Below are 27221 nucleotides of genomic sequence, written 5' to 3'. Positions count from 1 at the left end.
CTTACAAGTGAAGATCATCTTAACTCAATAACAGGAAGGAAATTGTGTTCTGTGTCAATAACGAACATTTTCTACCAGCTTATTACTTAAATGGTGTTGCTATTTGCACACTGCACTGCAAGGAAATATTGGAAGTCGTTAAAATACTTAACATTAAAAACTGGTAATAAGTTACCCAGGTTTCAGGGATGTTGGAGTGTGTGTGTGCATGATTTGATGCAAGTACACTCACATATTTGTTGGAAATAAATAAATAAAGATAGATATGTATTACACTTAAAACATGTATAGTGCTTCAACAAATACTCCTGTAGGACATCAAGTTTATGAGCTTTCTGAAAAAAATATCATATATATATACAAGATATTTGGTGATACGCTTTACTCTGACCAAATATTACAAGGATATACAAATATGGACACGACACAGCACCAATGACCAGTAATTGTGAAAATATTGTCGGCAGGTGTTGCTCAGACTAGCAGGGGGAGCTCAGGCTCAAAGAGAAACCTGGCAGTAACAGACTCCCAGCTGCAGGCTGATGTGTTAAACTGCTGAAGGCATGCAGCTGGTTCAGCAGCGAACCTCAGCCGCCACTCAAGCATCAAGTAACAGTTTCCCCCACTGCGTTCGTACACATCTGTTCAACATCTGGAGCCAGTGCACCTCCTCATGTCACGCTTTATCCACAGAGTCATGGGTCCAGGTACAGAATAAGATAGTTCATTTTAAGCTTATTTTTTATAACTACTTTGAAGTTCTGTCATTACTTTCCCAGAAGCAGAAGAAAAGCTTTTGTCATATCCAGCTTATTACATTACAGCATTGGGGGCAATTTTGTTATGTCTAAATCTTATTCCAGTCACACAACCCGCGTGTTTCTTGATATGTTTATTAGAAGCTAGCTATAATTATTTGTTTATTATATAGTTTAAGTTTGGCATTTAGGCTCGGGCCTCATCATATATCATCATAGTAGATAACTATTCCCGAGCCTATAGGTGGAAGCTGGGGGAGGCGAGCAGTAGCAACATGATAGCAGTCGTAGCAGCAGCAGCATTAGCGAGGCAGAGGCAGGCAGATCCGGCAGCTTAAATAGTGCGTCATGTTTAGGAGAATGTGTTTGGTTGGTTGTAAGAGGGACGAGGCGCGTCACGTGTTGATGTATCATTGGCAAGTTGACAGCCTGAAGCTGTGTGATTCTGTTTTAGCTCAGCGGGGATCTGCTTGTATGGTGAAGTCCTGTAGCAGTTTGAAGCGCACATTGCTGTGTTTCACTAACATTTACTCTAAACGTCAGCCATAAACATTTCACCTCAAGGTCTATGAGACTAAGGCTTCTTCTCTTGTTCCAATTGAGTGTCAGAAAGGTTCTCTTCTTCCTCTGCATCTCCTCCAACGCTTCCTCTGGACTGCAGACGGATCTCAGCATACTCCGTCTTTGAGTCCAGGCCTCTGATCTCCCCTTCCCCAGGCTCACCCTTTGAATGGGCCTGCAGTTTAGCAAAGTCCACATTGACGTAATGGAGAAGTTCTTCCTCAGCTACTTCTCTCTCTTCCAGAAAAGCTTTATTAGCATAAATCACATCCACTTTTGAAGAGTTGATCTACAGAAAACAAAAGAGTGGCTTTAGTGATGTAGAAAAGGAGGTAGTAGTGCACAATAAGGCCCATTGTCAAACAGAACACTTTTGGGAAATAAGCTCGTTAGCCAGTAAACCAACCGTTCATCGTTTCCTTTTTTTAAATGTCATTCAATGATGTTTTGGACATTCTATGGCGCACTTGTTTTTTAATTAAATTCCATTGTGTATGTCAAACCAAATGATGAGATGTCTTTATGGCATAATACAGTATACTATGTTTTATTTGTACACATATATGGAAAAATTATACAGTGAATTTATTTTAGAATAAAATACTATGACATTTTACACATTTTTCATGGCAAAACATTTTATGAGAATTAATTCTGAAATACTTTTATAACATACTAAAATGCAATATTATTTTTTTTGTATGGCATACCTGACGGACTTCTTTAACCCTCTATCGCATGACTTTTTATTTTGGGAGGAAAAAAATGTTTCACCATGTGTTTTAGGAGCTTAGGGGTCCCTTATGTTATATCAATTATAAAATGTGACCCCCCTCACACCCCTCAACCAGGGGTTGGTTTGTTGCCTCAGGGCAACAATGTGCTACGAGGGTATTGAAACACCAAGGATTTCTACAATTCAGAAGACATAGAAAAAACAACTATATGAATTCAAAAGGTGTTCTGTGTGTGTGTGTGTGTGTGTGTGTGTGTGTGTGTGTGTGTGTGTGTGTGTGTGTGTGTGTGTGTGTGTGTGTGTGTGTGTGTGTGTGTGTGTCTGTGTCTGTGTGTGTGTCTGTGTGAGTCTGTGTGACTGTCTGTGCGTTTCTGTGTGTGTGTGTGTGTGTGTGTGTGTGTGTGTGTGTGTGTGTGTGTGTGTGTGTGTGTGTGTGTGTGTGTGTGTGTGTGTGTGTGTGTGTGTGTGTGTGTGTGCGTGTGTGTGTGTGTGCCTAACCCTATCTTGACCTTCACTGTCCTCACTGTCAGACGGAATAGCCCTAACAGCCTGATCGTGTCCCTTCTGCCCATAACATGTTTTGGTGTCCATTTCCTGTACATATCAGTAGATGGTAAAATAAAAACATTGACTAGGTTTATCATTTTACAGCTGAGCACATTTGCACACTTGTATGATATTGCCTGGAAAAAAGTGGTCCAAGTGGCGCAGTGTTGCCCTGAGGCAACGAACAAAAAACATAGTTTTAGCTAATTAATAAATACATAATAAGTCTTTAAACAATCAAATATACTTCTTTACGTATTCATGCACATGCATGTATTTTTCATTTTAGTTTGTGTACATTTCTAATATGTTAAAAAGTGAATTATAAAACGGACAAGTCAAATCAAGCAATCTGATTGGTTCTTAGCCGTGATATACTGAGCGTATACCACGGGTAGAATTGTAAGTTACTTTTCACAACAAGTCAGTATCCCTCCGCGTCTGAGAAAAACAGTATACCGTCAGGCTGAACGGAACAAGACAGCAGCAGAGAAGTAACGGGGCAGAAGCCCTCCTTTTTGACGCAGCGGTCCAGACATAGACATCAAACGGCAAAACATATTCAGTGTGCAGTTCCTTTGGCATTAGGGCAGGGATATCTAGATACTTTTGAAGGTTTAACATAATGAATTGTGCTACTTTTAAAGCAAGCAACGATGTTTTCAAATCTGTAATCAAAGAGGTCCTCAAAAACGCTATCGACCAATCAGATTGCTTGATTTGACTTGTCAGTTTTATAAATATATTTAAATTTCTTCCGTTACGAAACAAACTTACAAAGCGTAAAATGGAAACATTTAAGATTAACTTCGACCTCCGGGGGGGTCTTACTATAGTATGTAGGAGTGGATTGAGCAGTTCCTATCTCCAGAAAAAAAAGCACCTAAACTACGACATGCAGAGCTACGTGAAGAGCAGGTAGACCAACTCGAAAAGTAGCACCATTCAAAAGCTTTCTGATGCGGGTCTTGAAACAAAGTAGAGAAATTATGACCGTTAGTGGCCACAGGTGCGAAAGCTCTCTCCAGAGCTACTGGAAGCCCAATCTCGGGGACCGGAGAAAGTGGAGCAATATTCTCGCCACGCCAAGCAACAGCCTCGAACAACCTCAACCTATACAAGTGACCACGTAAGCCATGCTACTGATGCTGGACAGTATTTCAGTGGCTGCACAATAAACAGCAACATACACATTCATGTAAATAAACAGCCAAATAATGGATCAACGCTCTCTGTCTAATATGTTCACTTGCTGTTAGTGTTGTTGCATAGCAACCACCTTGCACTATGTTTTGTGCAGAAGGCAACGGAGGGACTATTTCATTTTGAACATCATTATTTACTAATAAAAACTATTTAAATTAGAGTGTGTATTTTTCTTTCATATTGCCACACTTGGTAACCGTTTTATAAAAGCAATAGCTCACTTCACTTCACTCCGCTTCGCGTCGGGCCGAACCACGCCCCTTAGCTGTGATATAATGAGCAATACCACGGCCTGTCGTGAGCTATTGCTTAAATGTATCTTACCAAGTGGTGGCCCTGAGTCCCCTGCAGCTTTGCTTGCAGAAAGGACTGCTCCACCCCCAGACAAAATGCCACACCCATATCAGGGTGTCCGCGGGGTCTTAAAAAGTATTAAAAGTTGATAAATCAATTTAGCGAAAATTAAGGCTTTTAAAAAGTATTAAATGGCATTTTCCAAGGTATTAAGAAGTCCCACAGCAACGACAACATGAAACACCCTTTAATGTACTGAAACGACATGTCGGGAAACCCCAAAAGGCGGCCCCATGCATAGCGCGCCGTTTCGTTGCCTTGCTCCGCTCTGTGTGTGTGTGTGTGTGTGGGGGGGGGGGGGGGGGGGAATAAACGACTACGGTAACGGGTCCCAAGGTGGGAAGACCGGCATACGCAACGCTCTGGGGGTCCAACGGCTCCGTGTGTGCCCTATATGATCATTTTCTGATAACGATGAAAGAGCCCGCCTCCCTCTCCCCACGTCTCCTGCTGCTGCTGGGCTGTCAGAAGAGGGGGAGGAAAAGAGAGGCAGTCACCGTTTATTAAATATTATTATATTATTATACAGAGAACAGAGTCGTTATCAATTTGTTTTAAAGCTCAAAAAATAACAAAGAAGACCGGCACTTTCCTAATTTTGTACGGAAGATTTAAACTTTAACGGACATGTTGACCGGCGGAACATTTTTTTTACGGAAACTGCCGCACGGTCCCCTCGTTCCTTGGAAAAGGCGGAGAGGTGGGTGTTTTTCATCTGCTGGTGGACTACCTGAGAGATACAGCAGGAGAACACGCCGTCCACCGAGGAGAATAAACAGAAGGGCAACCATGGCAACCATGCTCCGGGTTCTTCTTCGCTGCTTTTGGTGTATTTCGGGCGGCAGCAGCGCCACTTACAGGCATGACATATGTACTACATCGTTTCCAGCATTTGCAGCGGTCTAGTGTGAACGGACACGTTAATGAATCGAATGCGTGTGAAAGGAAGCCTTTTTTGCGCTTGCGTATGCGTTTTACCGTGTGGGGCCGGGGTCTAAGCCAAACTATATACGGTCACAGAGATCTGCTATTTTAAAGTAAAGTCAACACGTATAGACCCTAAATATAGTCTATATTAAGAACGAGAAAAGTCTTAACATATATATCCTTTTTTGTAAACATATGACAAATGTGTGAGGGTGATGACGTCAGAGCATCGTCTTATGTGCCAGGGCTTAGCCCCGGACAGCCCCAGCCCAATTTAACCCCTGGGTATTTGTGAGGGAGATCCTATATGGCATTACCCCGCTGAAGCTCACCAAAGTTTAACATATTTCATAGTTCAAAGTTTTGTCAATTGTTTTGTTTATTGGTCAAATACTGGTTTCTAATGTTTTCTGAGGAGTTTTACTGGAATGAAAGAGCACAGAGTACAGAAGCAACAAAGCAGCATACTGCATTAAACCTGACCTTCACAGAGAGGTTGAAGTTCATGTGGAGAGAAGGCTTCAGTAGTCTGTCTGCACTCTGTTTAGTTTTGCTATCTTACAATCAATATAGTAAATGTGAGGTAAAGTGTGTTGCCAATGTAACCGGTTAGAACTCAAAGTTGCGATGAGGTCTTAAAATGTCAGGATTCCTGCATATACCCTGCATATAATTCCCTCATTTTATTAGACACCAGCATGTCAGGTGACATTGTGTATATTTAAAAATATATATATTTAGAGGGCCAGTGTGAGGTCGAAGAAAGTGGTTTGTTGCCTGAGGGCAACAGTATGCCATCGAGGGTTTTAAGGGCCTTTTTCCACAAATTAAAGTTGGACTTGTGACCTTTGGTGCTTTTTTTTCTATTATTATGATTAGTATGTTTATTAATTAGGTTTCATTGTTTCATCTCATGTTAGCTTTTTATATACTTTCACTTCTATCTATTGTGTTTTACTACCTTCTTATTTTGTATTACCTTTGCATTATATTTCAGTTTTTATTCATATGAACCATGTTCTAAAGCACTTTGTTCTGCATGCTTTACTGATTACTGACTCTGATTATTTTGACATTTGTCATGGCATACAAAACAAATACTCTTGAAAGCATTATATAGATGACAATGACTTTGTAGAACATACTATATCATGGGTTTTAAAAATAAAAGTTTTTAAACATACCATACAATGCCTTTTTGACATAGTGTATAATGACTTTTTGAGACAACTTTCACCGCTGTTTAAAAATCAAAAACTACATTTTGTTGGGTCAGTGAAGCTTCATGTTTTAATGCATCTAACAATATGTGCAAAACATGAACTCACCACATCAGTAACTACAGGGTTGCATGTCTCCGGCTTTCCCTTGTCCGAGGAAGAGATTACTTTTCCTTTCCTAAAAGTAACACACACAACAATATCGAGACATTTATTATAATTTTATATTAAAGTCTTTCATTTCATGGTGATATTTAGCAATGTTCTGAGGTGGCCATGGCTGCACTGCTTAAATGTGCTGCCAGCCTGGTCACCAGTCAAGTTACACCCCTGATGACACCCTCAAAATGTGTTTACAATTTTTTTTAACAAGCTTTGAAAAAAAAGTTGTCTCTCACCGGTAGGAGATTATCAGCAGCGGTACACACACCAGCAGCATCCCCAGAGCTGCCACTACAAAACCGATGCAAAAAGACAACGAGTGGAAGCCTGAAAAGTCCCCACAAAACACATTGATCATTAAAACCAGAGAGGCAGATTATTAACAAATACAAATTCACCATCTCGCAATTCCTCTACCTTGCTCAGTTTTGCTAAGCACAAAAATGTTAAACGCAAAACTGTCAAAGCCCAGTGAGTTGATGCTGAGGCAGACTAGAGAGAGCGTGTCTTCGTCCAGATCGTACAGGGTGATGATGCTCTTCATGCCCACGTTCCCCAGGGACTCTTCCCTGATTGGGATGGCAGCAAAGTGATTGACAGGCTCTCCGGCCAACTTCCAAACCAGAGAGGGAGGCGGGTTCCCCTGGCTGTTGCAGGAACATCGGATCATGGATGAAATCTTGATGCAATGGGAGGAAGACAGGATCTCTGGAGGAACTGAGACAAAGAAGTAATTTGATTTTGTTTAATGGAAACAAAGGATTGCCTTTAATTAAAAAAGTGTATCAATCTCACATGTGACGTCAAAGCTGACACGCTCTGAGGTGCCAGGTCCGTGGACATTCAGAGCTTCACAGTAATACTGATCTTCTGAGAGTTTAGTCACATTGAAGGTGAAGTCTCTCTCAGAGCCCATCCCCTTCTTCTCTTTTCCAGCCGCTCTGAACCAGGTGAAGTTCACTGCTGCTGGATTGGCGATGCTTGTGCAGGTCAGAGTTACAGAGCTGCCGTCCTGCACCGGACCAGAGGGGTCAACAGACACCGAGGTGTTCTTAGGGAGATCTGAAAAGCATAGTGTTTAGCTGATGTTAATAGTTCATGCTATGTCAGTCACTTCAAAATAAAAAAAGAATGTATTGGTTTTAAGATAAGGATTTAGGCCAGTTGGAGTAGCTTACCACCAATGGTACAAGAAGCACAGTTTGGGAATCACAGTCTATGTAAAAACACATTTACATTTTTAGTTGCCTTTTTTAGAAAACTGAGACAACAACCACTTCATTCTCTGTGTTTGGAAATAACATCTTAATAATAAAACAAAATAAAAGAAACCAAACACAACATCCTCATAAGATTTGAAGCTCACCTATTATGGAATATTTGAACAATATATTATAGGGCCATATCTATACAAAACATGTGTCTTTAGAGTTTTACTCAAAATACCAAACAGATCATTCTAGCATGCCTCATCATCACCCTCTATTTCAACCCAGTTACAAAAGTGCTGATTATGGGTCTGGCCCTTTAAATGTAACTGAGCTGCTGCTGGCCACGCCCCGTTGGAGCGTCTGCATGCAAGCGGTGAGCTCTGTGAAGAGAAGGCTGTGTAACCATAGAAACTCTGCTGAACGCTGCCTCGATTGAACGCCATATTATGTTCCAAACTACATTAGTCAACATTTCTGTACCTTTTACAGTATATCCGGCTTCTTTACACATATTATCTCCAGTACAGTGTTAGCTCTGAGTATGCTTTAATGTAAACACAGACTATATTACTTCCAAAACATGTCACACATTGTTTATGATGTATACAGCACATAGCTTGACATGTTATTTGTTCAGTGTTTACCGCTAGAACAGTGCCATTATATGCATTATATGTATAACACAGTGGTGACTCGTCATCAGGGGCAGGGCATTAGGCACAGCCCCAAATACTGTCAGCAGAAATGAATTAAAATAATAAATCAAAAAATGTGTATAAAAAATATGTATAAAATATATGTGAAAATATTTAAAGATCATGTTTAGTCGTCTGATTCGTCTCTCTATTGCTGTTTTAGTCTGCGTTCTTCTGATTAGTGTCCACAGTGTGCCTTTTGCCGTGTTGAGCGATGTGGGGTAGCTCTGGGCTGCCCCTCTCTCTCACTGTAGAAATGAACGTGTACTGTGAAAACTACACTGTGCATGCACAGAGTCTTTTTGTATTCATTGTGTGCACCAAAAAAAGAATCACCAGTGGGGCAAAGTGCTGGCAACCCCACCAAAACGTCATCTCATAATTCAGAGCTGATTGGCTGTAAGTACGTGTGCCGTGAAAAGTTTGTGAAGAGGAGACGAGAGAGAGCAGCGTATAGCGATTAAAATCAGTGAAACGGAAAGAAAATGAATGAAGTTGACCATCTACTTCAGCTTTGGTAAGTTCATTTTATGTCATATATTTTGTTGATATTCTGTGTTTTGCCTATAGGCTATTGCTCTGGTGGATCGATGGATATTGTGACCTCGGGGATGAGTATCTGTGTTTTCCTTATATATACTGTCAGTCTTGGCCTCAGAGACAGTACTACTCTCTACAGCAGAGCCATATTCAGTCTGTTGAACTTGACAGTGTAACTCAATGTCTTTACGGTGAAAATCAACTTACACTGAATGTCCAGCTGAATCAGTGTTGAATTTTGGTCCCCATGCTCATTTTTTGCTACACAGTAGTAGTCACCACTGCTGCTTGGTTTGACATTGTTTAAAACCAAACTTGATCCAGCCTCCTTTTCCTCTTCATCACCTTTGTACCAGGTGTAGTTGGTCACAGGTGGGTTGGCCCGGCTTTTGCAAAGCAGAGAAACAGAGCTGCCCTCCAAAAGTGGACCTTTAGGCTGAGTGATTATTGTAGATTCCTTGGGAGGAACTAAATAAAACAAAATAAATATCTTTTAAAATGTTGCTGGTCAATATTTATCATCTGTGTGACTGTTTTTTAATCAGACTTACATTGTACGTCTATCTGAGTGATGGATGAGTTCTGGGTTCCGTATCTGTTACTGACTTCACAGTAAAATTGTCTGTCAACTTCTGACACAGTGGTTGAAAACCTTTTCCCCGAACCCACATTGGTCACCTGACCTCCATTCACTTTGTACCAAGTGTACACAGCTGGATTGGCATTGCCGTTGCAGGTCAGATTCACCAAGCTGCCCTCTTTTACTGTAGCAGAGTAGCTGACTGATGTGTTCTTTGGAGGATCTGGAAGAGATGATTGAAAATCTAGTAAGCTGTTTTTGTTACCTTTAGACAGAGCCAGGCTAGTTTTCCCACTTGTTGCCAGTCTTTGTGCTGTGCTACGCTAATCAGCTTCTGGCTGTATTTACATTTTTTCACACAGACAAATGTGGAAGTGAAACAAATGTTCTCATATAGCACTTGTCAAAAAGACATACTACATGCCAATGTACAAAACACCCTATTGTGTGCACTACCAAGGTTGTTAATATTAAAGCATTATGATGGCTTCATGAATCAATACAAGTCTTACCAACTTGTGGGAGAATGTGAAAAACCTCTTTACCGGGCCGCTGGTGCTGGGGTCAGCGCCAGCCGCGGAGCCGCTGTCGGTTGCTTTGTCCACGGCCGGACCCGCGCCCGCGGCGGAAACGCCGGTGGTGGAACCGCAGGTCAGTCGGTCCGTGGCAGAGCCAACGGTTTCACGCGTAGAAAACACACAGGCAGCCGGTCCACACAGTATCACACACACAGACACTCAGGTCACACAGAAAGCAGATAGTGAGCACACTGCAGCCAGAGTGGCTGAGTCTGTTCTAGAGGATGTGGTAAGGTAATGGATGAGGATTTGTTAATGTTACCTGTTAAGAGGAAAAATGAACAAGTGAGCAAAGGAAGTGTGGCTCAAAAAGGGAAGGTGTCAAAGAGGGAGTCGCTGTGTTCCTCCTCTCAGCCAGAGGGAGTCTCAGAGGACTCAGAGGACAGTGACAGTGAGTCTTTCTTTGACATCATTGAGGTAGCAAAGGGAGAGGAGTACTCTTTCCAGAGGATCAGGGGCCTCATTTATAAAGGGATATTGATATACGCTCCAAAAATGGCGTACGGCAGTTTCTACGCAATGTTTGCGATTTATAAAATACTAACTTGACGGGAAAACGTGCGGTCCTCCACGCAAACTCTAACCCATGCATACGCACTACACAAAAACGGGAGAGACGAGTAACTGCGACACCGTTGGCAGAAGGAAGAATGGAGAGAAATATGTGGAAATAATACCATAAATAAAATGTTACCTCTGTAGTGCCGAGGACATGGAGTCGGAGGCGGTGCAATGGAGATGTGAAAAGGGTACTTTAATAGAGAGCAGAATAGGACATGTTGTCGGGTCGCAGCCCGGGTCGACAAGAGAAAGAGCCAAGAGGGCACACACTATATATAAGTAACACATAACATGTCCGTTAACAATAGCCGCAACTGTAGTTCCCAGTTTGAATTATGAACCCAGTGTATAAATAGGTGGTCACCACACAAGCCCCCCCAGAATTCAAACAGGGCAAAATAAATCCTCGCGCCCGTGGAGGAAGCACCATAGGGGCCGACGAGGGTGTGGTCGCAGGTGAGGACCGGGCCATGGAACGGGCCACGAAAGGGGGCCGCAGGAGCGGATAGGGGCCCTAACGAGGGCGAGGGAACCCCTACCGGGGGCGGGCCGGAACGGGCCGTCGTAAGGGGGCCGCAGTAGGTGTCGCGGAGAACCCAACAGGAAAAAGCGCAACCCGGCCGCAGGCAGACGCACAACGACGGCAGGCACGAAGTCCTCAGCAGGCGTTGAGGTATCCCCGGAAAGCAGGAGAGCACCCCGGCCGCAGGCAGATGTGCCGCGGCGGCAGGCATGAAGTCCTCAGCAGGCACCGAGGCGTCCCCGGGAAGCAGGAGAGCAACCCGGCCGCAGGCAGACGTGCCGCGGCGGCGGGCATGAAGTCCTCGGCAAGCCTTGAGGTAACCCCAGGAGGCAGGAGCAGTCTCCCGGGAGGAAGGAACCGTGGACAGACAAGAGGCCAGACAGGGTCCCGGAGCGCGCCACCCATGGGCCGATGGAGCATGGGCGACATCCGGAACTGTCGAGGCGAGACGGGGTCCAGGAGTGCACCACCCAGGCATCGATGAAAACGTGAGTGGCGTCTGGAACCGCCGTCGATGTGGTGAAAAAGGTGAGAGTGTCCACATGAGGTCAACCGGCTGGTCGAACCTCCTCTCCGGCACCAGAAAACTCAAAAGGGCTGATAGCCGTTAGCACTAGCCGTTAGCACTAGCCGTTAGCAATAGCCGTTAGCACTAGCTGTTAGCCGCTAGCTAGCAGCCATGGGTAGCTGCTAGCCGTTGTTAGCCCCACGTGGTTAGCCGCTAGCTGGCAGCCATGGGTGGCTGCTAGCCGTCGTTAGCCCCACGTGGTTAGCAGCCGGGATGTGCGGCCGCACGCCCCGAAGAACAAACCCACGAGGTAGCAATGGGGTTGCTGGTCGACCCAGCAGGTCGTGCATCGTCCCCCCGTTGGATAGAAAGCCGATGCGGGAACGGCGAGCAACGTCTCCAGCCTTCCGCGGAGCGCGCACCAAGCCTCAGTTCGCGTGCCGGTGGCAGCCACGGACGCCTCCAATCAAACCCCGGCATTTCGAGAAAGGAACTCGAGTTCCTCTTGCCTTGTTCGGCTCCGTCCAGGAAACTTCCCAAGACGTATCGGGGTCACCAGTGTAGTGCCGAGGACATGGAGTCGGAGGCGGTGCAATGGAGATGTGAAAATAGTACTTTAATAGAGAGCAGAATAGGACATGTTGTCGGGTCGCAGCCCGGGTCGACAAGAGAAAGAGCCAAGAGGGTACACACTATATATAAGTAACACATAACATGTCCGTGCGGGAACAATAGCCGCAACTGTAGTTCCCAGTTTGAATTATGAACCCAGTGTATAAATAGGTGGTCACCACACCTCTAATTTATCATATAGGAAGAATTCATTTTCACAAATTGATTAAAGCCAATCTTAAAAGTGTTGAGATGCACAGGCTGCAGTGGAGACGCTGCGCACAGCTGATCGACAGCTGGGACACAAACCGCCAAATACAAAAACATAATTCAGATCCGAGGGATTCCCCGACCATTTCTTACAGTTTCTCATCAAGGGGGGGTCTCCTGTCCCCGGTACAAACACACTGCCTGAGGAAGGCTATGTGTATTTTTTTTGTCATTAACCTTTTTCGGAACACTTATTTATTTATTTTGGTGAAGATCCGACCTCCATGCTGCTACTCTGGTTCAAACAATATGATTTATCTCCACCTCCCCAAAATAACCAAAATCTGACACGGTGTGAGATGTTTTTTTAGCTGTTCTGTCGTCATTTCCTGAAATCTTCTCCATGCAGTCGGTCAAAATGAATGAATGAAAGGGCGTTTCTTTGTCTATTTATAGGCAAACATGGGCGTTAAAAGCCCGCAAAAGCTGCACCGCATTTCGAGTCGGTTGTGATTTATCAAGGGAAACAGGCGTAGGAAGTGCCATACGCACTTTCCTCGCCGGTACGCAATGTTTGGTGAATCGGAAAGTGGCGGAAAATGTATGGACCTATTTTTCGGATTTCTATTACGTAAGCAACCTTCCCACGTCAATCCTACGCACGGCGTTATAAATGATGACCCAGATCCTTTCTGGCGGAAACTAAGGGGTGGAGGGGGGTGAAATTAGATGACTTTTTTGCTGATTTGCAGATCTTTCACAATTCTGCCAGGGTTCTCATGCGGCGCAAAGAAGCCAGGGGAACCTTTCTTCAGCGGTCCAGAGAAGGCTCGGTTAAAGAAGATACTTCAGAGGATTAGAGAGGAAACGGCAAAGAATGATGAATAAGTACATCTTGGTTTTTTATTTTTTCTTCAGCCAGGTTTTTGATTTTGTTAGGATGCAACTATAATTTCATTATGAGTGACATGAAGCTGGGCTCTTTAAACATTAACGGTGCTCGAGGGGATGCTAAGAGAGGATCTTTATTTACTTTATTAGGAAACAAGAGTTTAAATGTAACGTTTCTCCAGGAAACTCACAGCACTGCTGAGAACGAGAGTGACTGGAGGAGGGAATGGGGGTGGGAGGGCTTCTTCAGCCATAAGCGCAGCAATAGTGGAGGGGTTGCCATTCTCTTTGCGAGGGGATTTACACCCTTCTCCTGTACGGTCGATGAGGTCATCCCAGGACACTTGCTCAAAATAAATGCTGAATTTGAAAAAGTTAAAATATGTTTTATAAATATTTATGCTCCCAGTGTGGGCGCAGAGAGGCTTTTGTTTTTTGAGAAACTGAAACACACTCTTAGCACCTGTGATAGTGAGGAGTATCTGTTCCTGGGGGGTGACTTCAACTGCACAGAGAAACCTGTGCTGGATAGGAACCGCCAGGAACTGCATGCTGCCTCGAAGAGTGCCTTAATAAGTGAAGAGTTTATCGCCGGCCACTAGAGGGCAGTGTCACTGCTGTCGCTGCCTGGTTATGCCGTGCTCTGACCCGGAAGTGCCGAGCGGCCATTTTAGTTCAAACATTGTTCATGCACTCCGCCTCGAGTTGAGACGTTCGTCCACTCATTCATGTAAGACTGTTTCCACTATTATATTATACCATATATTATACTATATATATATTATACTATTATACTACTATACTCTGTTTCGTGGTATATATTTGTGTTGATTGAATTGCATGGATGTAATACTTTGTCAGCTTATCTTGCTGCATTATTCTGTTTTAGGGTGTCGTCATCCTTGTCAATAAATCACCGAAACTGACATTGAGGAGTGTGTTTCTTCATGACGACACCATGGTCGTTGTTGGATGCCCTGTCCCCGGCTGCGAGTTCAAATCCGATGACTTGTCTGAAGCACTCGTCATTGCTATATTGACGATTCATGGATGTAGCCACCAGCACGCAGCGCCTGTCATGGCCGCGCCAGCCCAGGCCCCAGCCCCTCACGGCCCGAGACTCGATCGGCCCAAAGTTGATGTGGGCGTGTCAATAGAGGAATGGAACGTGTTCATCCGCCGCTGGAATGTATTCCGCGCCGGCTCAGGCATAGGGGACGCACAGGCCCCCTTCCAGCTGTTTCAGTGCGCTGGGCCTGTACTTGGAGACAGCCTGTTGAAAGCCGTCCCCGACGCCGCTTCCGGACCCTTGCCAGACCTGATCACCGTCATGCGTTCCCTAGCTGTCATCCCAGTTGCTACATGCGTCCTGCGCACCGAACTACTTCAGTTACGCCAGGAACGCGACGAGACATTCCGCGCATTCGCTGCCAGAGTGCGGGGTAAAGCAGAGACATGCGCATATAATGCGGTATGCGAGTGTGGTAAGGACGTGGACTATACCGACCACATTATCCGCGATGTGCTGCTCAATGGCATCTATGACTCGGACATACGCCGCGAGACGCTAGGGACAACTGACGTCCTGGTCAAGCCAGTTAATGACGTGATTGCACTCGTCGAGAACAAAGAGATGGCCCGTAACGCTCTCCCGTCGTCCTCCCTATCAGCCATGTCGTCATTCCGGCGCTTGAAGACGACTCCACAGGCGAGCCCCGCCCCGAGCCCCGCGGACGGGGCTAAACGTGCCTCGTGTCCGGGATGTAAGAACGTCTTTAACGTCTTCACGGAGGGGCCTCGCGGGTGGAATCCTAAGCCTCACCAGGTGTGCATCGGCTGCTACAGGGCCCGCCGACAACAGAGGCGTCAACAGCCGTCATCCGACAGTCAACAGGCCGCCATGGGGTCGGAGCTGGTATCCCAGGTCTCGTCGGTGCAAGCTGGAGCCCGCCCTGGCCGACGTCGCGGGAGCCTTCGCCGACGCCGCGCCCCTACGTCGCACGGCTGTGTCGACAGGCCTTCACCTATCATACTCGAGCACCACATCTTCTCCAAGGGCGAATGGAGGCGAGCCAGGCTGAGAGACCACCCCCGGGCGTTAATCACCATCTCGATGGACATGCCAGTCGGGCCGAGGGATGGCACCAGCAACCGGGGCTCGGCCGACGGAGCTCGAATATCCGCCGTCGCAGACACTGGCGCGCAGTCGGACCTTTGGTCTCTGGAGGAGTTCCTGGCCTGCGGTTTCGCGCGGGACGACCTGCGACCCGTCAGCCTCAGCCTGTTGGCCGCCAACCGCTCCCCTATAGCCATCGAGGGAGCGTTCTTCGCTAGGCTCTCGACGACCTGCAGCGGGGGCCGTACTACATCCTGCCGTTCCATGGTATATGTGAGCAGCTCAGTCCGGGCCATGTACCTCTCCTACGAGTCGTTGCTCAACCTCGGCCTCTTGCCCATTAACTTCCCGTCGGACGACGTTGCAAGGGGGCCCAAGGACAGGCGTAGCCCTGACACGGCTGACACGCCAGTCCAGCCCCTGTCCATCAATGCGACGAGGTCAACCAACGGCGGCTGCGTGGGGCCAAGTGACCCCGGGGACGCCCAATGCTCATGTCCTCAGCGCACGGTCCCCCCGGCGCGCCCCGCAGCACTGCCGTTCCCTTGTACGCCAGAGAACAATAACCGGATGAAAGGTTGGCTACTCGGGAGATATGCCTCGTCGACATTCAATACTTGCCCCCATCGGGCACTACCATGCATGGAGGGGCCGCCTATCGAGATGCACGTGGACCCCGCAGCTACGCCTAAGGCATGCCACACCGCGGCTACGGTGCCTCTACACTGGCAGCGGAGGGTTCACGATGACCTCCTGCGGGACGAAGCCCTTGGGGTCATTGAACGCGTGCCGTACGGCGAGCCGGTGACGTGGTGCCATCGTATGGTAGTCACTCGGAAGCACGACGGTTCCCCCCGCAGGACCGTGGACCTCTCCCCCCTCAACAAGTTCTGCCAACGTGAGACCTTCGCCACTGAGTCCCCGTTCCACCTCGCACGCCGCGTCCCGAAGGGCACCTGGAAGACCGTCACGGACGCCTGGAACGGCTACCACAGTGTTCCCCTGTGTGAGTCGGATCGCCACCTCACTACCTTCATCACGCCCTTCGGCCGTTGGCGCTACACCAGGGCACCACAGGGTTTCCTGTCGTCAGGGGATGGCTACAACCGTCGGTTTGACGCCGTCCTCTCGGACTATGAACGCAAGGAACGTTGTGTGGATGACACCATCCACTATGACACCGACCTGGAGCAACACTGGTGGAGGACCATCGACTTCCTGACGCGTGTCGGCCGATCGGGGATCGTGCTGAATCCGGACAAGCTTCAGTTCGCGGAGAGGTGCGTCGACTTCGCTGGCTTCAGGGTGTCGGAATCTACCATCGAACCGCTCCCAAAATACTTGAACGCCATCCGGGACTTCCCCACCCCAGGCTCCACGACGGACATCAGGAGTTGGTTCGGCCTTGTCAACCAGGTGGCTAACTACGCCCAGTTGCGTGACACGATGGCTCCATTTAAGCCGTTCCTCAGCCCACGCTGTGCGTTCCTATGGTCCCCCGTTCTGGAGGAGGCCTTCCAGACGTCCAAGCAAGCCATAATGGAGGCCATCCGCGAGGGCGTGGAGATCTACGACATGCAGAAGCGTACCTGCCTCCGCCCTGACTGGTCCATGCGTGGCATTGGCTACTTCCTGCTCCAGCAACATTGTCACTGTGCCTCGGGCATACCGGACTGCTGTCCAGGAGGGTGGAGGGTCACCCTCGCGGGCTCGCGTTTCCTGTCCCCTGCGGAGCAGCGCTATGCAGCCGTCGAGGGAGAGGCCCTAGCTGTGGCATGGGGCCTGGAACAGACGCGGTACTTCACGCAGGGGTCCGACAACCTCGTCGTGGTCACCGACCATAAGCCGTTGGTGAAAATCTTTGGCGACCGTACGCTGGATGAGATCACAAACTCGCGTCTGTTTAGACTGAAGCAGCGCACCCTCCCATGGCGCTTCGACATTGTGCATCTGCCTGGCAAGAGCAACTATGCCGCTGATGCCACGTCGAGGCATCCTTCCCCCTCGGGTTCAGCGAACGGCCTCTCATTGGGGCTGCCGAGCGGGCCTGACGCCATGGAGTCAGCACTCATGGCCTCCATCCGCGACGACGCACGGGAGCTCGGAGCCGTCTCTTGGCCCCTCCTCGCACGGGAAACAGCGGCTGATGGATGCCTCGGCCACCTCCTCCAACTCATCGAGCAAGAGGGTGGGATTGACGTTAACGACCCTGCCCTGGCGAGTCTGTCATCGGTCTGTGAGTCCGTCTACGCCCAGGACGGCGTCCTGCTCTATCGGGACCGCGTCGTGGTTCCCCCATCCCTCCGTGGGAGGGTCCTTCGGCATCTCCATGCCGCTCACCAGGGGACCTCAGCCATGGGGCAGCATGCCCGAGCCATAGTTTACTGGCCCGGGATGTCCGGGGACATTCAGGCCACCAGGGACGGGTGTGCAGACTGCAACCGCAATGCTCCGTCACAGGCGGCTACACCCCCCCGGCCGTCCCCACCCCCGTCCACGCCATTCGAGGCGGTGTTTGCTGACTTCTTCGACTATGGGGGCCGTCACTACCTAGTTGTCGGGGATCGGCTCTCGGGCTGGGTAGAGGTCCTGAGCTCTACGGCGGGTACTGCCCTGGCGGGCTCAGCTGGCCTGGTCCAACACCTCCGGTCGTTCTTCGCCACCTTCGGCGTACCGGAGGAGCTCTCGAGCGACGGTGGTCCGGAATTCAAGGCGAGCCACACCGAGGACTTCCTCCGCTTATGGCACGTCGAACACCGTGTGTCTTCCGTTAGCTTTCCGCAGTCGAATGGGAGGGCGGAGGTTGCGGTTAAGACTGCTAAGCGCCTCTTGATGTCCAACACCGGCCCGTCGGGCAGCCTTGATCAGGACCGCTTCCTGCGCGCTATGCTGCAGTTGCGTAACACGCCTGACCCCGACTGCGACCTCTCGCCAGCACAGATCATCTTCGGCCGCCCACTTCGTGGCTCGCTCTCCTTCGTGAACCGCCTCGAGAAGTTCTCGAACCCGCATATCCGCCTGCTATGGCGCGAGGCATGGGCGGCGAAGGAGGACGCCCTTCGGACCCGTATGTCCCGTACCACCGAGTCTCTGGGGACTCACTCGAGACCGCTCCGCCCATTGGCACTCGGCGAAAGGGTATTCCTCCAGAACCAGCAAGGCCCGAGCCCCCACAAATGGGACAGGTCGGGGATCGTGGTGGAGTCGCCGGGCCACGACCAGTATCGGGTCAGGGTTGACGGTTCGGGACGTCTGACACTGCGCAACCGGCGGTTCCTCCGTGCCTACACGCCGGCCACACCCTGCGCCCGCGAGCAGTCGGCTGCGCCGTCGCCGCCGCCCGCTGCCCTGGGTCATCAGCCCCCACCTATCCACCCGGGCTGGGCGACGCCCCAGGGGATTGCTCAACGGCCGGCTGTCGGGCCCCGCGACTCGGCTATTGGCGCTTCCCCACCGACGCCTGCTGATGGGGCGTCCTCTGACCTCGCTGTTCCTACGGGTGCCTTCCTGGGTGCACCGCTCCCGGTGCCGCAGTCGCCGCCGACGCTGCCCCAGCCGACTCGGCCGGGCCGCTTGAGGAGGCCGCCTGCACGTTACGAGCCCGAGTCTGGCAGCTGGATACGGGATGTAGACCGTTAACCTATTCCGGCCCATAGCTTTCCGGTCTGGGGGGGATGAAGAGTTTATCGCCGGCCACTAGAGGGCAGTGTCACTGCTGTCGCTGCCTGGTTATGCCGTGCTCTGACCCGGAAGTGCCGAGCGGCCATTTTAGTTCAAACATTGTTCATGCACTCCGCCTCGAGTTGAGACGTTCGTCCACTCATTCATGTAAGACTGTTTCCACTATTATATTATACCATATATTATACTATATATATATTATACTATTATACTACTATACTCTGTTTCGTGGTATATATTTGTGTTGATTGAATTGCATGGATGTAATACTTTGTCAGCTTATCTTGCTGCATTATTCTGTTTTAGGGTGTCGTCATCCTTGTCAATAAATCACCGAAACTGACATTGAGGAGTGTGTTTCTTCAATAAGATTAACAGAAAGCTTTGAGCTGTGTGATGTTTGGAGGCACTTCCACCCGGGCCAGCGGCAGTACACGTGGGTGCACTCTAGGGATAACCTGTTGTCTCTAGCTAGGATGGATCGTGTCTATGTTTTTAATCATCACATTAATGTAAACAGAAGCTGCTCCATCAGTCCAGTGGGAATCTCTGACCATTCCCTCGTACAAGTCTCACTTTTTATTAATCATGTTAAGTGTAATAGTGCGTATTGGCACTTTAATGCTTCTCTGTTGGTCGACAACCATTTAAAAAATGTTTTTAAATTATTTTGGGAAAACTACCGTTTATCTAAGAGTGAGTACAATTCTCTTCAGCAGTGGTGGGATGTAGGTAAAGTGAAGATCAAGCAGCTTTGCCTACAGTACACTTTCAATGTCACAAAGGACATGGCTAGATCTCTGAGAGCTCTGGAGAGAGAAGAGGTGGAGCTGCAGGGATTGGCAGACTCCACAGGAGAGCGAGAACATGTTGAAGTTTTCAAAATTAAAAGCTCAGCTCTGTCTGACCTGCTGGGGTTTTTTCTGCTCAGGGTGCTCTGGTCAGATCCCAGTTTCAGAACATCGTGAAAATGGATGCTCCCTCTCACTTTTTCTTTGGTCTCGAGCGTAAGCATGGTCAGAGGAGGCTGATGCACTCCCTGCGATCCAATGCTGGGCAGCTGCTTCAGGAGTCCGCCGACATTCGTCAGTGTGCTGTGGAGTTCTACAAAGAGCTCTACAAAACCGAGTTCCAGGCCGAGCCAGAGGTGGCGCAGTCGTTCTATGAGGGCCTTCCTAACGTCCCTGAGGAGTACCATGCTGAGCTGGAGGCGGAGCTCTCTGCCCAGGAGCTGCAGGAGGCCCTGCAGAGCATGCAGAGTGGGAAGGCTCCTGGCATAGACGGCCTGCCTGCAGACTTCTATAAGGCTCTCTGGCCGGTTATAGGTGACGACCTGCTGAGTGTGCTCAGAGACAGTTTAAGTAACGGGAGGTTGCCTCTGAGTTGCAGGAGAGCTGTGCTCACTCTCCTCCCTAAGAAAGGAGACCTGCAGGAGATTAAGAACTGGCGTCCTGTGTCTCTACTCTGTACCGACTACAAGCTGCTTTCCAAAGTGTTAGCGACGAGGCTGAGAAAAGTGATGGAGCATGTCATTCACGTAGACCAGACATACTGTGTACCCAGCAGGTTGATAACTGACAACGTGAATCTAATTCGAGATGTTTTGGACCTCTCCGGTTCATTGGGCTGTGAGCTTGGTCTGATTTCTCTAGACCAAGAAAAGGCTTTTGACCGAGTTGAACACCAGTACTTGTGGCAGACGCTGGAAGCTTTTGGGTTCAGCGCTGGTCTCATAGCCAAGATCCAGGTCTTGTACAGGGACATTGAGAGTGTACTGAAGATAAACGGTAGTTTGTGTGCTCCTTTTGAAGCTCAGAGAGGAGTCCGACAGGGCTGCTCTTTGTCCGGGATGCTCTACTCCCTGGCCATAGAGCCCTTTTTACACCGGTTAAGGTCAAAGTTACAGGGTTTCTCTTTTCCTGGCTGTAGGGATGTTTTTAAATTGTCTGCGTATGCGCATGACATAATGGTTTTTGTTAAAAAACAAGATGACATCAATGTTTTAACTGAAACTGTGAGCAATTTTTGGACAATCTCATCTGCTCGAGTCAACCGGGGGAAAAGTGAGGCCTTAGCAGTAGGAGAGGGCAGTATTGACAGCTTGTTGTTACCTGGGGGCCTTGGTTGGAAAAGGGCAGGGGTAAAGTACCTGGGTATTTATCTTGCTGATGACATGTTTTGTTTGAAAAACTGGGACGGGCTTATAGAGAAAGTGGAAGGCCGGTTAAAGAAGTGGAAGTGGATCCTTCCCAAACTTTCTTTTAAAGGGCGTATCCTTATTTTAAACAACCTTGTTTCCTCCATGCTGGCTCACCGGCTGGCATGCACCGACCCACCTGCAAACCTGCTGTCCAGGGTGCAGGCTCTCATGGTGGACTTCTTCTGGGACCGCATGCACTGGGTCCCTCAGAGCGTCCTGTTCCTGCCAAAGGAGGAGGGGGGACATGGCCTGGTTCACCTGGCAAGCAGAGGGGCTGCTTTCCGGCTCCGGTTCCTCCAGAGTTTCCTGACTGGACCTGCTGACCTGGTCTGGAGACCCGTAGCTCGGGCCTTATTAGCGCTGTGGTGGGCTGGGTCTGGCTGAGTCGCTGTTCCTAATGGACCTGAAAGGATTACGCCTGAACAATCTCTCGGGTTTCTATGGAGGTCTCTTCAAGGTGTGGGGACTGCTCAAAAAAGAGAGACCACAGTGCTGTGGCTCACTGTTCTGGCTCCTCAGAGAGCCGGTGGTCCGTGGATCTCGGTTTGTGTGTGGAGTAGGGCCTTCTCTACAACAGAGACTCTGTGAGGAGAGGATCCTCACGATGGGCCAGGTGGTGGAGGTGTGTGGCACCCATCTGGACAACACTGCAGGCCTGGCCTCACGTCTGAGCCTCAGGTCAGTCCGGGTGGTCAGCCTCCTGCTGCAGAGCTGGAAACAGCCGCTCAGCCAATCAGAGCTGGCGCTGATCGCTGCTCACTGTAACGGACTGAAGTCTCCAAATGACAATGACTCTTTTCCAGAGATGCAATGTTTTCCTGATCTCAGTTGTGAGGGTTTTTTGTTAAAATTGGACAGTGTTACTGATTTTAAGTTTAGCACCATGTCCAACAAAACCTTTTATTATTTGGTGACAAAGGTGCTGAATCAGAGCAGACTCCAGGAGCGAGTGGACACCCGGTGGAGATTCCACCTGGGCCTGACGGAGGCTCAGAGGCCTGAGTGGAGAGCGCTCTACAAGCCTCCGCTGACTAAGAGTGGTGGGGACCTCCAGTGGAAGATTCTCCACGCTGCGGTAGCTGTAAATGCTTTTGTTTCAGTGATCGACTCTACAGTGTCTGACGCCTGTCCTTTCTGTGAACAGAGGGAAACCATTTTTCATTGTTTTACGGAATGTGGGCGACTCCTTTGTCTTTTTCAGTTGCTCACTCAGATGTTGTTTTTGTTTAATGTGGTTTTTTCTAAGACAATGTTCATTTTGGGTTGTAGGTACAGCCAGAAGCAAAAGTCAGCTTTTGAATTTGTTGTTGGGGCAGGCTAAAATGGCCATTTACCTCAGCAGGAGGAATAAAGTTGCGGAATCATTGGATATCAATGCAGTTTCGATTTTCAAGCGGATGGTTAAAGCAAGACTGAAAGTGGACTACGGTTACTTTTGCTTAACAAAAAATGTGGGAGAATTTGAGGCCATGTGGTGCCTAAAAAATGCTTTGTGTTCTGTGGAGAATGAGGATCTTATTTTCAGTCGTTGTCTGAACTGACAATGTGTCTGTTTGGTTATTTGCTTTGTGAATAAAAGTGGTTTGAAAAATCCAAAAAATAAATCTCTCTCTCTCTCTCGGACACTTATATGTAGCCTATGTATTAAAGACATCTAAAAGTGCATGTTGCAAGATAGGAGACCTTTAAATAATAAGAATAAACCAAGTCAGCAAATAAGTGACTTTGGTTTAGATCAACATCCAATTTAGCAAAAAGAAAAGCAGCTTCGTTGTACCCCTATCTTTAGAGATGTGTGCAAGCAGGAAAAGAGAGAGGGTTGTATTTTCCGACACTTTGTGATGTCTACACATATTTATGTATTAAAGACATCTAAAAGTGCATTTTGCATGATATGTGAACTTTAAATAAAAAAATAAACTCAAGTCAGCTCATAAATGACTTTGGTTTAGTGTCCCCTTTTTTTCCACTTGATAATCAAGTCTGCAGTTTTAGTAAACACATCTTGATCCAAATGCTCTGCAGAGTCCCCAGAGGAACATTTCATAACATCACATTATATCAAATGAAGGGAATGATTAAATGTGAACTAAATCAACATCCAACTCAGCAACAAGAAAAGGCCTGAAACATACTCACAAAGAACATGGAGGGTCATAAACTTTTCCAACCGAAGGTCGGTGTTGCCAGCTTGTCGTTTGTAGAGAGCGGTGCACGAAAGATTCTGTCCATTGTGGAGGTAAGAAGAGGTGAAGTTCATAACAGAGACCATGGATTCAGATTCATGTTTCTCCTCAATGTCACCTATCCTGGGGGTCCAAGTCAGATCTGGGGGAAGGATGGGACACGGAGCTACAGCTGTGCAGCTCAACGTCACCAGAGCCCCCTCCTCTACCTCCAGTGTAGATGGAGTTATGGTAGGTTGGTCCAGTGAATCTGAGGAGTAAAAAAACAAGTACATGACAAAAGGGAAAACAAAAGATGTGTAAAGTGAAACAATTAAAAGACACAATACAAACTTTGAATGTTGATATGGACTCCTGTTGGATAGGTGCCCTTCAGGTTGTTATCACACTGAATCCTGAAGTAGTAGTTGTCAGAATGGGACGGTTGCATGTTGTAGAAGATGGTGGTGCACTCCTTGTTCAGCAGGTTCCCTGTGAGCTTTCCGATTGCCTGATCTCCAGTGAGGCTGGAATCAAACACAATTGTTCCAAACATGATTCCTCTAGTCCAAATTGCTTTGCAGGTATGATCCAGATCTCCATCAAACTGCGAGTCCAAGCCAAAAGTGCAGGGGACCTTCACACAGGATCCAGTTAGTCCATTTATACTTAGAGGCATGGTGATTTCCCACTTCACGGCGCATAAGCTACCTGGGGTGAAATAAAAGCAATAATTTAAAATCTGCGAAGGTTAAAAAAAAATGAAGTATTCAAACAACTACCAGACTCAGGGACAGTTTTATCCCACAGGCCATAAGACTGCTAAACACCTGAGCTCTGTTAAGTGCCTCGATAAACATTCATCTGTTAGTCATCTTGCGATCTACTTATTTATATAAATAGTTATCACTGCAATAAACCGTATTTAACTTCATCTTAATGTACATTGTTTAATTTCATATTATGTTCTTGTATATATCATATTCTATTTAAATGTATATAGACTTTTTGCACTATTTTTTATATTGTATGTTATTATATATGTTGCATCGTTGGAGGAGCTCGGGTCATAAGATTTTCATTGCCATTTCTACACTGTAGCTCATCTTGAAAAAAAAGAAAGAAAATTAAGCAGAAATGTAAACATAATTAAAAGAAAACAAACCCGTCCAAATTAACAGCACACACCCACAAAACGTTCATTTCAAACAAAAAAGCATATTTAGCACTTTTTGTGAGTAATCTAAAGACATCGAAAGGCATTCAATTGTTGGAAACCCTACCTTGAAGTAGAAGGAGGAAAACCTTTAAAGCACCCGTCATGCTTTTCTGTCAGCTTGATATTCCTACAGAGGCACCAGACACACACAACAGACATGAAATCTATTCATTTGATTAACTAGTTAACTACTTCAATATGAATAGCCCTAGTAAAGAAGAATACATGTTTTATAGGGGGGAATTATATTAACTTCACTTCATACTTCACAAAGTAAAGATGATCAAATGTGACGTTTGATATTTGTTGCTGAAAGAATAACCCAGTTTGAGTAATTTCAAGCTTCACAAAGAGAAGCAGTGCTGCTTATTTCAAAAACATAATTAATACTAATGAAAAGTATTAGTTAAATAAAAGTAATACTTTTAAACTATTGCTTTAACTTGTATTGCAATGTACTCTTACTGTTACTGGTGTCATCACTAAAACGAGGAAATAATGTCGTCCTTTCAAAGATAAAATAAGGGAGCCAGCATGAAGATGTTAACTAATGATAACTATTTAAAATGTTTTGCATATATTTTGCAAAACCTTATCGTAAAAAGTATTAACAAAAATACAAGAACTTCTGTAAAGGTATGTCAATTATTCTTAACAATAAAAATACATATATAACAAAATGACTGAATTAACTAACAAAATAAGCCTGACATTTTACGAGTCACAATCATTTGAGTTTTAAAAAACAAATATCTTACCTTACAGCCAACAATGATGGTCAGCATACAATTTTTTCTGTTTCTAGAGAAGAAATAAATACATTAGTAGTACAGTATATACAGTACTGATCTACGTTTCAGAAATTGATAAAGAAACAAATAAAGGTTTCACCAGCATGGAAGGGTCAGTGGTAATAGTCCAACAACTGAGTCATGTCAGACTGGTGTCGTGTGTTGATGGCTTTTGAAAGATGTGTTCGGGGTGTGGCCTTCAGCACCATAGAGATTTGAATATCTTTTTACAGCATTAATGCAAGTCCCATCAGTCATTTCTAAGGGATTCACATAACAATGTTCCACACCAGATTTTATAATGAAATATAAATGTGTTTTCAAAAGTGAGTTGTTGATTTACATATTCAATAAACAGAAAAATATCAAATATGACATTTGTTTCCACACTCAAGTACTCAACTGTTTAATCAGAGCATTTTGTCATTTTGAAACAAAGAGGAAGTGAAGAGAAACAAAATGAAAGGCAATGCAGAAAGAGGGAAGAAACAACAATGTGATACTTTACATGCACAAGCAGTAGAAGTCAGAAAGTGTCATGAATGAAACAGTCAAGTTGAAGTTAATATAAGTGAAAACAAAGTGAAGTGTAAAGACTTTACCAAACTAGTTGCCAGTGGGCATTGTGTGTGATGTTTTTGAACAAGCAGAAACTATTTCTGAACTTTCCTCAGCAGCCACATTTAGGAGCTACGCAGAGATGAACACGATGAAGGAGAAGTGAATCAGTTTGATTCTTAAAACACAGATACTTGGTGTTTGACATACAAGTATTTATGCTGGGATTCTTCTAGAATCAAACCAAGAACGTTGTGTTACAAACTGTAGGCTGATTTTCAAACAGCACTGATATCAGTTGGCTGTAAGAAACACAGAAGTGGTTAAGCGTCTGAGACATGAGGTCAAAGCCTTATATAGACTCTTCTTATCTGTTAGAGTAAGCATCTCAAAAGAGCAGGATATTCGCTCTAAAGGTGCCACGACTGGTGCAAATAAATAAATATATCACAACCAAATACACAATTAGATTGTTTCTGGTTTGATCTTGATCATGTAAAAACTGCATCTTAGTGAAGATCCTCTTAAGCACCAACTCTCTAACAGGAAGGAAATTGTGTTCTGCGTCAATAAAGAACATTTATCTACCAGCTTATTACTGTGTTGCTATTTGCACACTGCACTTCAAGGAAATTGTGGAAATTGTTAAAATACTTAACCAAAAAAACAGTTAAGTTACGCAGGTGTCAGGGATGTAGGAGTGTGTGTGCATGATTTGATGTAAGCCCACTCACATATTTCTTGTAAATAAATAAATAGTTTTTTGTGAAATGGTATGTAAAGTGCTACACCAAATACTCCTCTAGGAGTATAATAACAATAACAAGGATATAAAAATATAAGGCACACGACACAGGACCAATGACTAGTAATTGTGAAAATATTCATAAAACAGACGCATATCTTGAGACGACAATAACCATAACTAAATATAGGAACGACTGGACTTTATGCAACTATTTACAACCTACAGTACTGTGTGTGCAAGAGGCTAAACAGCACATTGCAAAATAGCTAAATATTAATCAAAGACTCCATGATCAGAATATATTTGTGTGCCATTGTTATTATTAAATTGAAAATACAGATTTTGATTGAAAAAAATACCAACA

General features: G+C 46.5%; 1 protein-coding gene across 1 annotated transcript; it reads right to left on the bottom strand.

Annotated features, from left to right (window-relative positions):
* Positions 1 to 1332: 1332 nt before the first annotated feature.
* LOC307013529 (B-cell receptor CD22-like) lies at positions 1333 to 24097 on the bottom strand (the record flags this gene model as incomplete). Its single annotated transcript, XM_079640929.1, has 9 exons — positions 1333 to 1608; positions 4132 to 4228; positions 6707 to 6797; positions 6888 to 7187; positions 7266 to 7532; positions 9124 to 9384; positions 9468 to 9719; positions 23516 to 23812; positions 23896 to 24097. The coding sequence occupies 9 exons, from the start codon at positions 24095 to 24097 to the stop codon at positions 1333 to 1335; spliced, it is 2043 nt and encodes a 680-aa protein (XP_079497055.1).
* Positions 24098 to 27221: the final 3124 nt, after the last annotated feature.

This window comes from Notothenia rossii (genome assembly GCF_949606895.1).
Source record: "Notothenia rossii genome assembly, chromosome: 7".
NCBI lineage: Eukaryota > Metazoa > Chordata > Actinopteri > Perciformes > Nototheniidae > Notothenia > Notothenia rossii.
The sequence above is the reverse complement of the archived record's forward strand: the minus strand, read 5'-3'. Positions and strand labels throughout refer to the sequence as shown.